This window comes from Lissotriton vulgaris, chromosome 2_1 (assembly GCF_964263255.1).
Source record: "Lissotriton vulgaris chromosome 2_1, aLisVul1.2, whole genome shotgun sequence".
Taxonomy (NCBI): Eukaryota; Metazoa; Chordata; class Amphibia; order Caudata; family Salamandridae; genus Lissotriton; species Lissotriton vulgaris.
In genome coordinates this window covers 788,892,571-788,907,011 of record NC_141687.1, presented here as the reverse complement: position 1 = coordinate 788,907,011, position 14,441 = coordinate 788,892,571, and the positions used below count along the sequence as shown (strand labels likewise).

Here is a 14,441-nt window from a genome sequence, read left to right as displayed (position 1 = left end):
GAAAACCTTTATTCATAAAAGAAGGAGGTACATGCGCAGGCCCACAACCATCATGGCCGGCCGCAAAAACAGTCAATGAAACAGGAGAAACTAGAGCAAATCAGTAAACAGGATATAACGAAGTATATAAGGAGTGGTTGTGGGACTCGCAAACAGGATATGAGGTTTTCATTTTGAAAGTTTAGAAGAGAAGTAGGGGCTGCAACAACAAGGACATCACACCTCAAAGGATAGAAGCACCAAGGAGACGAAAGGGATTGTACCCCAAATAGCATCGGAGATAGGCAATGACAAAAGCGTCTATGCAATCTGGGCAGCCACGGCGACGATATTGGACAATAAACCATAGTACAATAATCCACATTTCTAAAATCACCCCAGAGAGCCTACCCCCCAAGAATAGAAGAACAGAGGCTCATCAAGAAGCCGGAAAAAAGAAAGAAAGGTGCGAGACCAAGAGACAGCCAACCCTACTAAAGAGGAAAGAACCCTCCCAAAGACGGAAAAGAGCGATAGGGACCATAGAACAAAACAAACTAAAATAACAAACCCCCCCACACCCGCCACCCTGCACCCCTGTAATGGCTACGGCCTACCCCACTAACAGCGTGCCTGTCACCCCGAAACTGCCCCACAGAAGGGAAAATATAAGAAGAAGCAGAGGAGGAGAGAAAACAAACAAGCCCCCGGACACCAGGCACCCCCCACCAGCGGCGACCCCCCCATAACACAATCATCATCAAGCAATACTAAACAGTCAGCAATATTACGGGGAGGATAGTCACCATGAAACCCCCTCCCCCCCTACCCCGAGCCTGGTGAGGGATTTGGTGTAGTCCCGGCAGAACTAAACGGAGCAACCCCAGGGAAACAGAAATCAACCCTGCAAGTCTCACGAGGAGATCCATTACCAAAGGCACATCAGATGCAAACAAAGGGAGCGTCTCAGATGGTCCGAAGCAGTGGCAAGGGGCGAATAAACCTCAAAGTCAAAGTCAGCCCTGACCAGTGCGAATCCGTTCCGGAGCACATCCCGACCACGCCACATCCAACCAGAGGCAGCCAAAGCGTCCGTGGCAGATCAGGGCGTTGAAGATGGAACAAAGTCCGATCACAAAATGGCGGCATTCCTCATGCAGACGGGCCGAGACAAAGGAAAATGGCGAGCCCCGTAGACGGGACCCTGAGACTCGACAAGGAAGTGCAGGACAGCCAGCGACGATACACCATCGGATAGGAGATGTAGAGGGAAGACCGTATACTGTAGAGGATGAGGGAAAAGTGAGGCCGACTCTCAGAGAAACAAAGTCGGGCTGCCACACGGGCTCCTCGAGATGGCGGGTCAATTCACTCGACAGGACCGCAGATTTCTGTGCAGGCGCTGTAGCGTCCATGGCCGGTCGCGAGCAAAGATCATCCAGTTTCGCCGCCAGGGAGACACATGTGTCGGTAAATTGCGAGCGGAGCGCCCCAATCGCCACCATTACAGATCTCAGTGAATGTGCGCCATCCACCCCCTCCATCCCGGGGTCCAGAGGACGGAGGGGGACACAATCTCCAGCCCACATCGCCGGGCTCCGGGTACACATTTGGCGATAGTAACAACACGGGCGCCCCAGACTAGCAAACTCAGCACACACACCGGCCGTGGGTGCAGCCCGTCAGCCCCCGGGGCGGGAAACGAGGGTCAGGCACACAACCCACAGTCACGGTGCAGGAGGATCACAGCACAGCACAGCGTCTCTACCCCAGCCTCATCCATCAACGAGGACAAGGGAAAAAAAGGTGGAAAAAAAAATTCAGGTCTGGAAGACCGGCCACAATCGCGGTCCCACAGCCGATGTTGATCAGGTCCCTCTCGGGTATTTCAAAAATCGAGGTCCCGGCAGCAGCCCGGGAATAGGCCAATAGGCCAAAAATGGAACACGACATAACTTCGTCGCTGACGTGGACAGAAAACCGGGGAAAGCACCGTTGGCATCAGGCAACCTTCATACATCCAGGCCCAGGGCGTGGGTAGAGGATAGACAACAGGATTGACGGGCTGCCGGTGGAGGTCGGCGGAGCCGGGAGCTTATGCGGCCATCTTGGTTCACGGCGTAGCTCCTCCCTTCTAATTGGCTACTGTTGAGAGTAAACATAGCGGGAGCTACCTCAAAGTCAGGCCGACAGGCAATACACCTTTGGGTGGATCGCCTGGCAGGTTGGTCCCTGTTTTCTGCCAGCTCTTCTGACAATTTTTGGTGAAAATATTTTTTAAGTCCCAACTTTTAGGCTCAGACAGAAGCATCACCGCCAATACCACTTCCAAGTGTCCAGCACCTGGAAGGGCACAACTTGGTTACGTCTCACTCTAGCGGAGGTCAGGTGCAGGGTTCAAGGTCTCTGGAGCTTGTTACGTCCCTGTATCTCACACTGGAGGCCAGCCGACTAGCCCTTGGAGTCAAGGAGATGGTTCTCTCCCCTTTAAGTAAGAAGGCAGACCTCCAGTAGCAGGGCAGTCCTCTGAAGACCAAGGTAAGCCTCAAGCAGCAGAGCTGTTCTCTAGAGAAAAAGACAGGCCTTCTGAAGTCTTCCACAAGTCTTCCACAGGTCTTGTCTTAGGCCTGCCACTGCAGCCCGTGTGTAGCTTTAATCTGCCATTTCGACCTGGCAAAATAAACCTTTTTTAAGACCTTTACTTCCTTTTTAAAACATTTAAGTGACCCCTAAGGTAGGCCCTAAACAATCCAAAACTTAGGGTGCCTTATATTTAAAAAGTAGGACATGTGTTCTTTCATTTTTCACGTCCTGGCAGTGAAAAACTCCTTAACTTGTTTTGACTATGGTAAGGCCTACCTTTCTCATTCAATAACATCGGGTTACCTTATTATATTTAATTGGTCCTAACATTTGGTTGGTAACCGATTGAAATGTCATGTTTGGTGTCTAAGGAATTGCAATATAAAATCCTCTTACTGGTAAATTTTAGTTTTACTCCCAATTCTAGAAAATTCCACTTTAAGAAAATTGGCATTTACTTGTCTTAACCATTTGGTGCCTGCAGCATGCATCCTGGTTCACATGAATAGGTGTAGTTGGCAGTTGGCCTTTGAGTACTCCTGCCTGACAGTCAAACAACGGGAGACTGGGAATTGGCAGGATGAACCATCCTCAGAAGATGAGTCGGTGCAGTTCTGTCACCTATCACACTTACATTTCACAGGAGCGGCCACAGAACACTCACAAAGGACTTCACACTAGCCTTATTTTACCTGAGATATCATGTGGCCTGGACGCGGAAAGTAAGGAAATTCCAGAACCAGATGTGGGGCAAGTCTCGAAGTTTCTTCCACTTCACAGGTGGCACCAGATATAAATATTAGACCCTGAGACTCACTCTTCAGAAAACTGCTGGACCTGTTGATACTGCAGAAGAAGGACATCCCTGCCACCAGAGGAATCCTCTGCTGCTTGAGGCCTGCCCTGCTGTCTGAGAAGGAAGACTGGAACTGCTGCCTTCATCCCAGGTGACCTGAGTGACTCCAAGGATCAGTTGGCGACCTCCTGTCTGAGATACAGGGAAGCTTCAGAGGCCTCCCACCAACTGCCCGGCTGAGTTGATGCAATTGGACCTGCCTGAGCCCTGTTGTCCTCCGCAAGACTGTGTCCCTGATCCCCAAGTGGCACTTTCCAAGCTCCTGGGCCCTTGGTTGGCATCAGAGTGCTCTCCTATGGCCACAAATGAGAAATCCTGAAGTTTACGGGCTACAAGCGCCAGGATGCTCCTTGGAGCGACAGTCGCGCTATAGAAGTGCATATTTACATTACATTACATTACATTTGTAATTGTGAACTGGCCCATTCGTGCCCAGAGCTTACTGTCTATGCCGAATGCCAATGTGAATCTCAGTTAACCTGACTCCTCTTGAGAAAGAGATAGCCAGTGATCACCAGCAATGCGAGCTCTGCACTTCCTGCTACAACATCAGTAGCCCGTGGTGACCACCAGTGTGTAGCTCCATCAGCAACCACTGCAACGTCCGACTGGATCCTTGCACTAAAGCAAAGCCTGCTTGTGACGCCCAGCTTACTATGCACGCTACAATGACGACCATCCACAAAGCTGACCCTGCTCTTCCCAGCCGCCTCCATTGTGAATTGGACTCTTTGCCCTGGACTTTGAGAAGGTAACTTTTTCTGTGGGACCAACCTGGTCCCTGTACACAGCCTGCCCTCCATTGCAGTCAGGCTAAACTTGTGACTTTCCCATAGTCTAGCAACCGGTTTAGCAAGATCAGATGACTGCGAGTGGCAATTTGTGTTTTTTCGATGTTATGCGTACCTAAATCTTTAAAATTACATATCTGTGGTTCTACTGGTCAGGTTTTTGTCCTGTTGGTGACAAATAGTTTTTTGAATTTTACTCTATTTTTCTAAATTGTGGTGGGATTTTTCATGCATATTCTTTCCACTGTATTACTGTTTGGGTGCTGCATAAATACTTTCCACAGTGTGTAAGTTAAACCTCAGTGCATTTGCTCCAGGCTGCCAAACGGTTAAGCACAGGTTAATTTAGTGTCTTTTGTGGTTTATCCTGACAAGGATTGTGGTTATTGCTTGAGTACGTTTCACACAGTTAACAAGTGTGTTTTTTCCCTTTCTGAAACCGCTGATGTACTGAGCAATTATGAGAAGGAGGTATAGGATTCAAGGATCCTTAAGAGGAAGTTAGCAGTACTCAACAAAAATTACTTTGTTACCACTCTGCTGAGAAATTGGGTCATTTGGGTGGAGATGGGGGCAACCAGTGCATGCGGTTTGTTAGAAATAGGATAACCTTTGTAATGGTTTCAAAGAGTGTGTGGTGGGCGATGATTTAAATAACTTCACAGTGAAATGTTTTCCCCTGGTCACAAAGGGGACAGTCATCAAGTTATTCAGTGTCCTTAACTTTACCTTACGCCCTTAACTATTTTTATCAAACCGAGAGTTTATTGCTCTACCTGGGAACGATTCTTTTGCAAGAACAGCCTTTTGCTGCTGATGCTACCTCACATACCTCTCGGTTGTTGAAGACCATTCTTCCTTTGTGCAGAGTAATTCTGCAAGGGGCACAGATGCACGACGTATGAATATTAATGATTTTTTATTTGACCAAGTTAAATCTTTACTAACTTTACAAATGTGATAGTATCTCGTTTTGCTGTTTTACGATTGACTAGATGCGTAATCACTCGAATTTTCAATGGAGAAGGGTGGGCTTTAACCTTCTCAAGCAATATTTGGTATTTTGGACAAATGCACCTGAAAAAGATTGAGGCTAATATAAATCTAAGAATAGGCCTGGTTAGAGGGACATGTCATTTATGCACTTGCATTATGAGGTTCAGATTAAAGATCACAGAGTTGGGTTTATTTATGTTAATCTTTGTTCCTGTTAATCTTTGCTACTGTAACTTTCCAGCTAGTTAAGCAGCTGCGGTACTAAAGGTAACGGGGTGCCGCAGAGATAGCATACTATTTTCTGTGTTTTCCTGTGAACTGTTCAGTTTGTTATTTTCCCCCAAAGAGATTACCAGTATTGCACTTTGCGTCCAGCGCATTTTTTTTGCATTCTCACACCATTATGTCAACAGCATATCAATCTACCTTCTGCACAACATAGGAGCATAAACAAAAATAAGTAATTTGTATGATATAATGAGAAGCTAGTGGTCCAAATTGAACTGCTTAAGGTGTTTTTTTCTTAAAGGAAATGTTCATCTCAGCCATCGATTTTCTCAAATTAGAGAGAATTACGATTGGAGGAATGCGAGGCAAAATTCTCAGCGAAGAAATCCACATTATGAATGAAGAATTTCAAGAAAGTTGGAGAGTATTCCAGGAAAGCAAGTATGATCCCCTGGATTACAGGAATATGGTAAACACACATCTGCGGATGTTTACTTCTTATCTTCCTTTTATCTTCTGTTTTGTCATGACATCACTGTCTATCAGCCGCTCCCAAACGATTCCTCCAAGTGTCAGGGTAAGAGTACAGTGAATAGAAATCCAGTAGGTTAAAAGCTAATCAAAGTGAAGAATGCTTAAATTCACACAGACAGAATGCAGTAGCAGTTAATCCCCGTACTGGGAAAAACAAACCCTCCTTGCGCCCAGGATGCATTATGGCTGTTCACATGCTCCAGGACTCATCTTCTGCCTCTTTCAACATGCATTGCCAGTGTTCTCTTGTATGCCAAGTTCAATCGTGCTCACTGGTTGATTGATGCTTTCTCCAAATTCTTTGCGAGCTCTTGAATTTTTGTATAAGGCTATGTGGGCCTCCCTTCGAAATCCACTGCCAGCACATCCTGGTTTCGTGCCTCCGGTGTGCACTGACTTCAGGTCAGGTTCGGATGAACAGGTGACGTAATTGCTGAATCAGTAGCCTTAGAAGTAATGACTTGCAATGTTCCTGAGATACTTCATTCACCTCACCAGCCGCATCCATGGTGCCGTCTGATCACTAGCTTTGGGAGACAAATGGGACCCATCCGCTCCATCTCTCGGGTGTTTTTTCAAACAGTGTTTAGGTGAAACTCAGAAGAAAGGAAATTCAAAGGTTTAGGGGCCGAGTTAGAGAAAGAATGAATCAGAGAGGCATCCCACAGCGGTTGAGGGCAGGAAAGGAGAGGTGGTGCAAAGGCTGTGAGCAGGTATTCACGAGGTAGGAAAATCGGAAAGACAAGGAGAAGCAAGCTATCGTAAACCATTAAAAGTTAGTATGTAAGTAGTGAAATTCAAAGTGATGAGAAAGCTGATGTAGTCAAAACACATAAATATATCAGATGAAATGTTAAGACTTAAGTGACTATGTCTAGCAGAGTGAAGTGTAAATCCTTGGAAAGGCATAAGAGCACACAGAGGTTAATCACCATGAGAGCGCACTAACTCAGGCAAGGTTTCAGATGGTTGACAGAAGAAGTTTAGCAAATGATACATGGTCATATTTGTTTGCAAATTAGATAATAGATAATAGCAAATGTGTGACATAAGAGTAAGTCGTGAAAAGTTGAGGAATTGAAAATGATACCATGACTGTACGCACTAGAAGAAGGAAAATGGTGTTATGAGACAGAATTAAAGATGTCCGGGAGAGCGAGAAGAAGCAGAAAAGAGAAGTAGATTGTAGGAGGGAAGGCAGAGTAAGTTATTAGTCAACCAAAATTTGATGACAGATTAAAAGATATAATGAATGGGTTCAAATGATAATTCAAGGACGAATTGTCAAAATGTACCATATAATAATGAGGGGATCATTTAGTGCTTGGCATAGTGAGAGCTCCACCATACATTGACGAAGTTCCTATCCAAGCTTAACATGCAGATCTGCTGCCTCATTCACAGCTAAGGGGAATTTCAGAGTTTCTGATGGTGGAGTCTCAGCTGGCTTGGAAACCACTGACCTATTTAGGGTGTAATGACCATCACTGATTTGTTTCTGCCTTGGACCACCATGCCAGGCACAGCAGTCCTGGGAAGGATAATAGAAAAATGCCCCAGACATGCTGGGAAAGAAAACTCCCTGTGCTTCATGTACATTTTCATTTTGTTCCCCAGAATGATTCCCCTTCTTGTGGGTTTCATTACACAGAACCATAATAGGTCTGTCGAGCAGGTCCCATTAACATGGTCTCTTTTATGCATTCAGCTGTGCTTAAAATGGCAAACACACTTCAGGCATAAAGGTCCACATGCAGAAGTTCTACGCTGGACTATGTCGATAAGGTGGACCAGGATATCTACCAACCTAGTGGGCAAACCACACACCAAATTATAAATGAGCTTTTTTAGTGTTTTTAGAGTAGGGGAGGCCAATGTAGCTTTGGGGGTGACGGTCTGGGTTCTTGCCAGATTTTAAAGATATGCATATAGGATGGATACATTTCCATACATATGATCTAAATTGTGTTGTAATTCTGTATTAAACTTTTGCATATAATTTCATCATGAGAACAATGACTTAATTTATAATTTACAATAAATAGATCTAAATTGATCTTCTTTACAAAGCCATTCCTTAGCCTCAAAATCTGCCATGGATCCGGCACTCCAGGTTTCAGAGATTTTGTTTTATAAAACCTACATTGATTCATTGTGTAGACGTTGATGTCATGTTATGTGACTTCGAATATTGCAACGTGTACTCTTTATATAGTCAAAGATGTAAACAGTGTAAATGTTGTGTAGTATTAGTTTTAATATAAACTATGCTCAGTAACAAGTGGATAGTTGTGAAGGGTAGAAAGACAATGATTTGTTCAAGATCTGGCAATATGTGCCTTCCGACCTTTTGATTCCTGAATGAAAGCTTCACCCAAAATCCACTGCTGCTTGGAAAATAGATTGTACCATAATGAAGGCAAACAAAAATGTTTGAATTGAAATCTGTGCTCAGATTTTTGTTTAAATTGACATTTCAAATGGTTCCTGTAGGAATTCCTCTATGATCATGAGAAATACACTAAACAGATGAATGACTTTGACCATCATTTGGCAAACATCCTCAATGTGGCATTTCGTGAGTCAAATGGACTTGAGTCTGCTTTCAAGGTAAATACATTTCCTCTTGACATTATCCTCTAAAGTAAATTTTAGGAAAAGATAAAGTGTCATGTCATTTTTGTAAGGGTTGCATGTGTATTTTAACAAGTTCCAAATTAGTCAATTAAATATACATGGACATCCAACTGTTGCTGGTATATTTGTATACATTGTATATTTCTACTTGTTTTTTTGTTAATTTACATTGCAGATCACAAGGGAAGGTCATTTAGAGCTTGGGAGGGTGGCAAAGAGAACCGCTGTAAATTAACAACTTCCCGGCTCAATTTAGAGGTATGAAGATCACTGAATAATCCTGTGTGGAGCCACTCAAATGTGACACCTCTGCCACAGATTGCTGCATCATTGAAAAGCCCCTTTTATTAGAGCAGTCTTACCCTGCCACGCAGTGCGAGAAAACAATCAATACCATCACGTACCAGGGAAAAAACTCCCTCCTCATCAGGGCTCTTATGTTTTATTTGTCTTACAAAGGAAAAGAAATGCAGGGTGGCCCGATAAATGGCACCCTGCCAAAATGGCATTTGCCTCAACCATTAAAACCCACTGAGTTGCACTGTTTTGCTCCCAGATTTGTTCAGGAGCAATCTATCCAGGGCACACACTTCAAGTGGCCCTGTTTGAGGGACCCCACAATTCTGTGATATACTGAATACTGGATGAGACTCTATAGATGTAGCCCAAGCTCTCTTTAAAATTTGTACCCATCTGAAAGTGAAGAGCAATTTTTCCTTCTTCAATTCCCTGTGAATCAATACAAAAGTTTCTTAATTTGATTCCAGAGGTTGCCAAATATTATTTCAGCAAGGCCTCTTTGTTTTCAGTACAATGATTTTGTATATTAGTCTCACAGGTCTTTGTAGGTAACCCTTGTTGTAGAGTTGCTTGGGTCCATAAACCTTGTTTTATTTATCAACTCCTTGTTAATATTTCAATAGATTTATTTTCTACCTTTAGTGACCAGGTCAACCCCTTGGTCCTTGGATGGATCTTGTTCTGTACTGATAGGGGCTGAAACGTTTGGAGGATGGACAATTATCCTGTGAGGACCAGGAATGGGATCATTGTTATCACCAATATATATATATTCACATATATATATGTATATATGTATATATATATATATATATATATATATATATATATATATATATATATATATATATATATATATATTCACTGAAAAAAACATAGGTTTCAAACCAGTTATAGTTAGGAGTTAGCACTTAAAAAACCTATTAAATTCACTGAAAAAAACATAGGTTTCACACCAGTTATAGTTAGCTGGACATTTTACTGACATAAAACCATTGAAATTCCCATGTTATAGTTAGTTGGACTCACTATAACTTGCGCGCCTGCAATGCACTGCTGATGACGTCACATATTACATCACTCATGACATTGTCAGTGACATGAAATAATGAGACAGATTTAGCAGAATTTAGTTAAATTTTAGGTTTAGTAATTTGGGACATCATCATTTAAATTAATAATAACATTCAATCCTAATATTAGGTTAAATATAGTTTAATAATATTACATCAAACCGCTGAGAATAATCAAATGTATATCCACCTCATCCGAGACAGATGAGGGGTCACCCCAAGGGTGGAGTTGATTAAGGGGATAAGGAAATCAGGCGAGCCTCATACAGACCCTTTAGGAAGTTCAGCAAAGTTCCTATTGACCAGTTCCGGTTCGTCAATACAGCAAAAATAATGCCACAGTGACATATCAGCCGAAAGGTTCAGTTCAGCATTTGCACACCAGTCGGTAGCAAAGTGCAGTGTTACGTCCTAAGTAGCTGAAATCCTTGAATGACCGAATCAAGCCGTCTCCAATCCAAGAACAGGTGCCGCCTCATCTGTCCCAAAATCTGAGCAGTTATACTTCATAAGTTCCTGGGGTGACATCCCTTGGCATCACCAGAAATGTCAAACCACTCTATACCTTTGGTCAGTTTTGATAGGATGGGGTGCTGTAGCAAGTAAAAACAAAACAATCAAGCCATGTAAGCTTAGTCATATGAACAATGAGATATTTCAGAGAGAAAGAGGAAATATGATATGATTCGTCGATACTCCTTTCCTAAGCAGCTGTTGTAATACGTAGCAGAAATTGTTGCCATTGTACTAGCTAAACAGAGGATGTCAAAGTAAATATGTAAGATTTGGAATACAAATAGTTACTTTGCTGAATATTCCCACATGCCGCTGAATAGTCAGTTCACAAGCTCACGTTGGAAAAGAGATCAAGAAATGAGACCTACATGAAATATAGATAATACACGATAGGTTATGAGGAATTATAAATCTTGCATGAATAATAAACTAACGTTATTGTTTTTGTGAGTGAACACATTAATAAACATTTCAATCAAATCATAATGAATTCATGTAAGTATAAGGTACTCATAAAATATAAAAATACATTTAAATTTCTTATATGAATGCTATTCAAAGCTTACATGTATCGAACATACGTTAGGGGGGTTTCACAAAAACAACTTTAACAAAACTTGTGTAACACCTACTTTTCTTTTGTCATTTTTGATGCATACATTATAACATGACATAATGGTTTCTTATTCTTTCACATGTAATGTGATCTATTATGCATACAATTTCTTTGTTTTATCAAGATCACATTCTCAAAGCATGGGATCAAAATCATTATTACTTGTTAATAATCACATCTATTGAAATTGAACATAAAATATAACATAAAACTATTCTCCCATTTGCATGCTTTTACGATGCAGTATATGAATTAAACTTTCATATCACTTTAAAAAATGTGGAAAAAGCTGAGTACAAGTTTGTCATCATTTATGTAAATGTTGTCATAATCACTTCTTTATTCATAAATGTGGTCAAGTGTAATATCTGCTCTATTAATTCCCCCTTTGATGGCGAATCAAGCCATCACACCGTTATCATATATTTTCTCTGATGTCACCATTATAGTGCTGATGTCTACAAAAGTGTTAGTCTAGATTGTTCCAGAGCTTTTAATTCATCATACTATCCATGTTGTCTCTCCTCTTGTTCTATTTCAGTTTTTTTCATTCAATCCTCTTGTTTCCTTTTTTCCTTTCATGTGTTTACAGAATTTAATAAACAGTGTTAATATTAGCATGCTGATAGCAATAGCTAGTAAGAGTGTTAATCGTTTTCCCACTAGGCTACCTCCCAAGGTTGCAAATCATTTTCCCACAGAAGAAAAACCTTCCCCAATTGATTCCTATGCTCCATCAGCCTTAAGTTCACCCAAATCTTTTTCTGAAAATGTAATGTTGTTAATATACCCAGCAAATGTTACTTTTGTCAGGGATATACATACAATATTGTTGAACTATCAGCATCCCACAGACCATGCCCCCTTTTGCAAGAAGGATATCTATTGCAAGTCAATTTTGTAACAACATAGATCAGATAGCAACCATTTTAGTATTTATGACAAGAAATCCTCCAGCTGTATCAATTCATAATCAATCAACTACAGTGGAAAGTTTTGAAATTTTTCGAGAATTTAGAATCACCACAACTGATGGAATTATTGCACCAATTACTTCAGCAGCATTTGCTCCCCTTCTTAAGCGTGTGTGTTTGAATTAGTTGGTTCAGTCTGTTTGTCCTACATGATACACGTTTGTCTGAACTGGGGTGGCTTGGTGAGTAAAATAACGATGGATTAAACCCAGATCTGTGACTGGGGGTGAATGTTTTGCCATTGTGCAACATTCTGTCCATCATCTTGTTTGTTTTGATGATTTAAAGGGCGCCTTATCGCAAATTCCGAATCGTCCCACAGAAATAACCGAATTGTTGGATTTGGTGCTAGAACTAGATTTCCGACAGACAGAACGAAAAGGTGAAAAGAAAAGAGAATTCCGGCCTAGTGTTCCTCGATTTGGTCGGATGAGAACAGAAACTATGCGAACTACAGAAGGAAATGCAGGAGGGGAACCTATGCAAATTAGGGCCATCCGAGGACCTTTATCCAAAGAAGAAAAAGAGAAAAGGCGGCAGAATAAACTTTGTATGTATTGTGGAGGAAGTGGACATTATGTTAAAACTTGTCAAAAGAGACCTAAGACACCTATAAGGGAGAAGGAAAACTTGCAGCACCACCAGTGATAGGAGTTGGGCTGGTGGATGCAAGTGAAAAGACAACTCCAGTGAATCATCAATTAGCTAACACACTACAGGTCTCCACACCACATTTGAGATTATCCGTAACTCTCAAATTTAGAAATGTGGTGTTGAGTGAAGTTATGATCATGGTGGATCCAGGAGCCACTGGCAATTTTTGTGATCAGAAATTCGCTAAGCATATTGGGTTGTAATCCATTAAAAAAGACCGGATTGAAAGAGTCAGGGCTGTAGATGGAACCGATCTCACTACTGGTCCAATCACTGACCATACAGAACCAGTGAGCTTAGTAATTAAGGACTAACTGAGCATAATCCGTCAATAGACTGGGCAGCCAGAACAATTCAGTTAAACTCTGAATACTGTGTCAAGCATTGTTTTAAAGAACAAGAACTTCAATCGGAGCCCAGTATTGTCTCTCGACTTTGCGAAGACGGAATGTCGGAATGCCTGATTCAGACTAATCAACTACCAGAAGAACTAAAAGATTTTACAGATGTATTCAATGAGGTTCAGGCAGAACAGTTACCACCGCACAGATCTTATGGTTGTAGAATAGACCTAGAGCCTGGGGAGAATTTGCCGTGCAGCAGAGTTTACGCCCTAACCGAAACAGAAAATCTTCACTTAAAAGAATATTTTTTTTAAAAATCTTGAAAATGGTTTTATTAGACCATCGCAATCTCCAGTATCCTCGCCACTTTTCTTGGTCCCGAAGAAAGGGGTGGATCTCAGAACTTGCATAGACTACAGAGGAATCAACAAAATAACGGTGAAAAAATCGATATCCACTGCCCTTGATATCCGTCCTCATCGATCAAGTAAAAGAAGCCAAGGTTTACACCCAATTGGATCTGCGGGGCTTACCATCTGGCCTATCTTCAAGAAGGTGATTAGTGGAAGACCGCGTTTAGAACTAGATATGGTCTCTATGAATATTTGGTGATGCCATACGGTCTCTGCAACGCACCCGCAGCATTCCAATATTTCATTAATGACATGTTGAACGATTTTATCGACCAGTGTGTCATAGTATACATCAATGACATCTTAATCTACTCAAACAATGTACATGAACATTGAACACAGGTTCGAGCAGTGTTGCAACGTTTGAGAGAGAATTTCCTCTATGTTAAGCTTGAGAAATGCTTGTTTAAAGCTGACACAGTTGAGTTTCTAGGATTTGTCCTATCACCAACAGGAATCACGATGGATTAAAGGAAGGTACAAGCGGTGTCAGATTGGAAATCCCCCACAACTATAAAGGAGGTGCAGAGCCTCATTGGATTTCTAATTTTTATCGATGATTTATTCATAATTTTTCTCAGAAAATCCTTCCCATGACACGTTTACTGAAGAAGGGAGCACTATTCAAATGGTCAGATGAAGCTGAAGCAGCCTTCCATTTACTCAAGAAAAGTTTCACTTTAGCACCTGTTTTGTTATATGCAGATCTTGCTGAACCATTTTATGTGGAAACAGATGCTTCAGATTCTGCCATTGGAGGTATACTCTCACAGCGTCATAAAGATACTGGTCAACTACACCCTGTGGCCTTCCGATCACGCAAATTAAACCCAGCTGAATGTAACTACACTATCACTGAGAAGGAACTTTTGGCTATAAAAGATGCTTTCAATGACTGGAGGCATTATCTCATGGGTGCAAAGCACACTGTGACAGTGTTCACTGAC

The 14,441-nt window shown here is 41.9% G+C and overlaps 1 protein-coding gene across 1 annotated transcript in view; it reads left to right on the top strand.

Moving 5' to 3' along the window:
- LOC147731162 (dynein axonemal heavy chain 11-like) overlaps positions 1-14,441 on the top strand; it is a 962,811-nt gene that overhangs the window by 147,203 nt on the left and 801,167 nt on the right. Inside the window, exons 6-7 of the mRNA XM_086954157.1 lie at positions 5,735-5,902; positions 8,461-8,577. Of these exons, the coding sequence (XP_086810283.1) occupies positions 5,735-5,902; positions 8,461-8,577 (285 nt within the window). The remainder of the gene's footprint in view (positions 1-5,734; positions 5,903-8,460; positions 8,578-14,441) is intronic.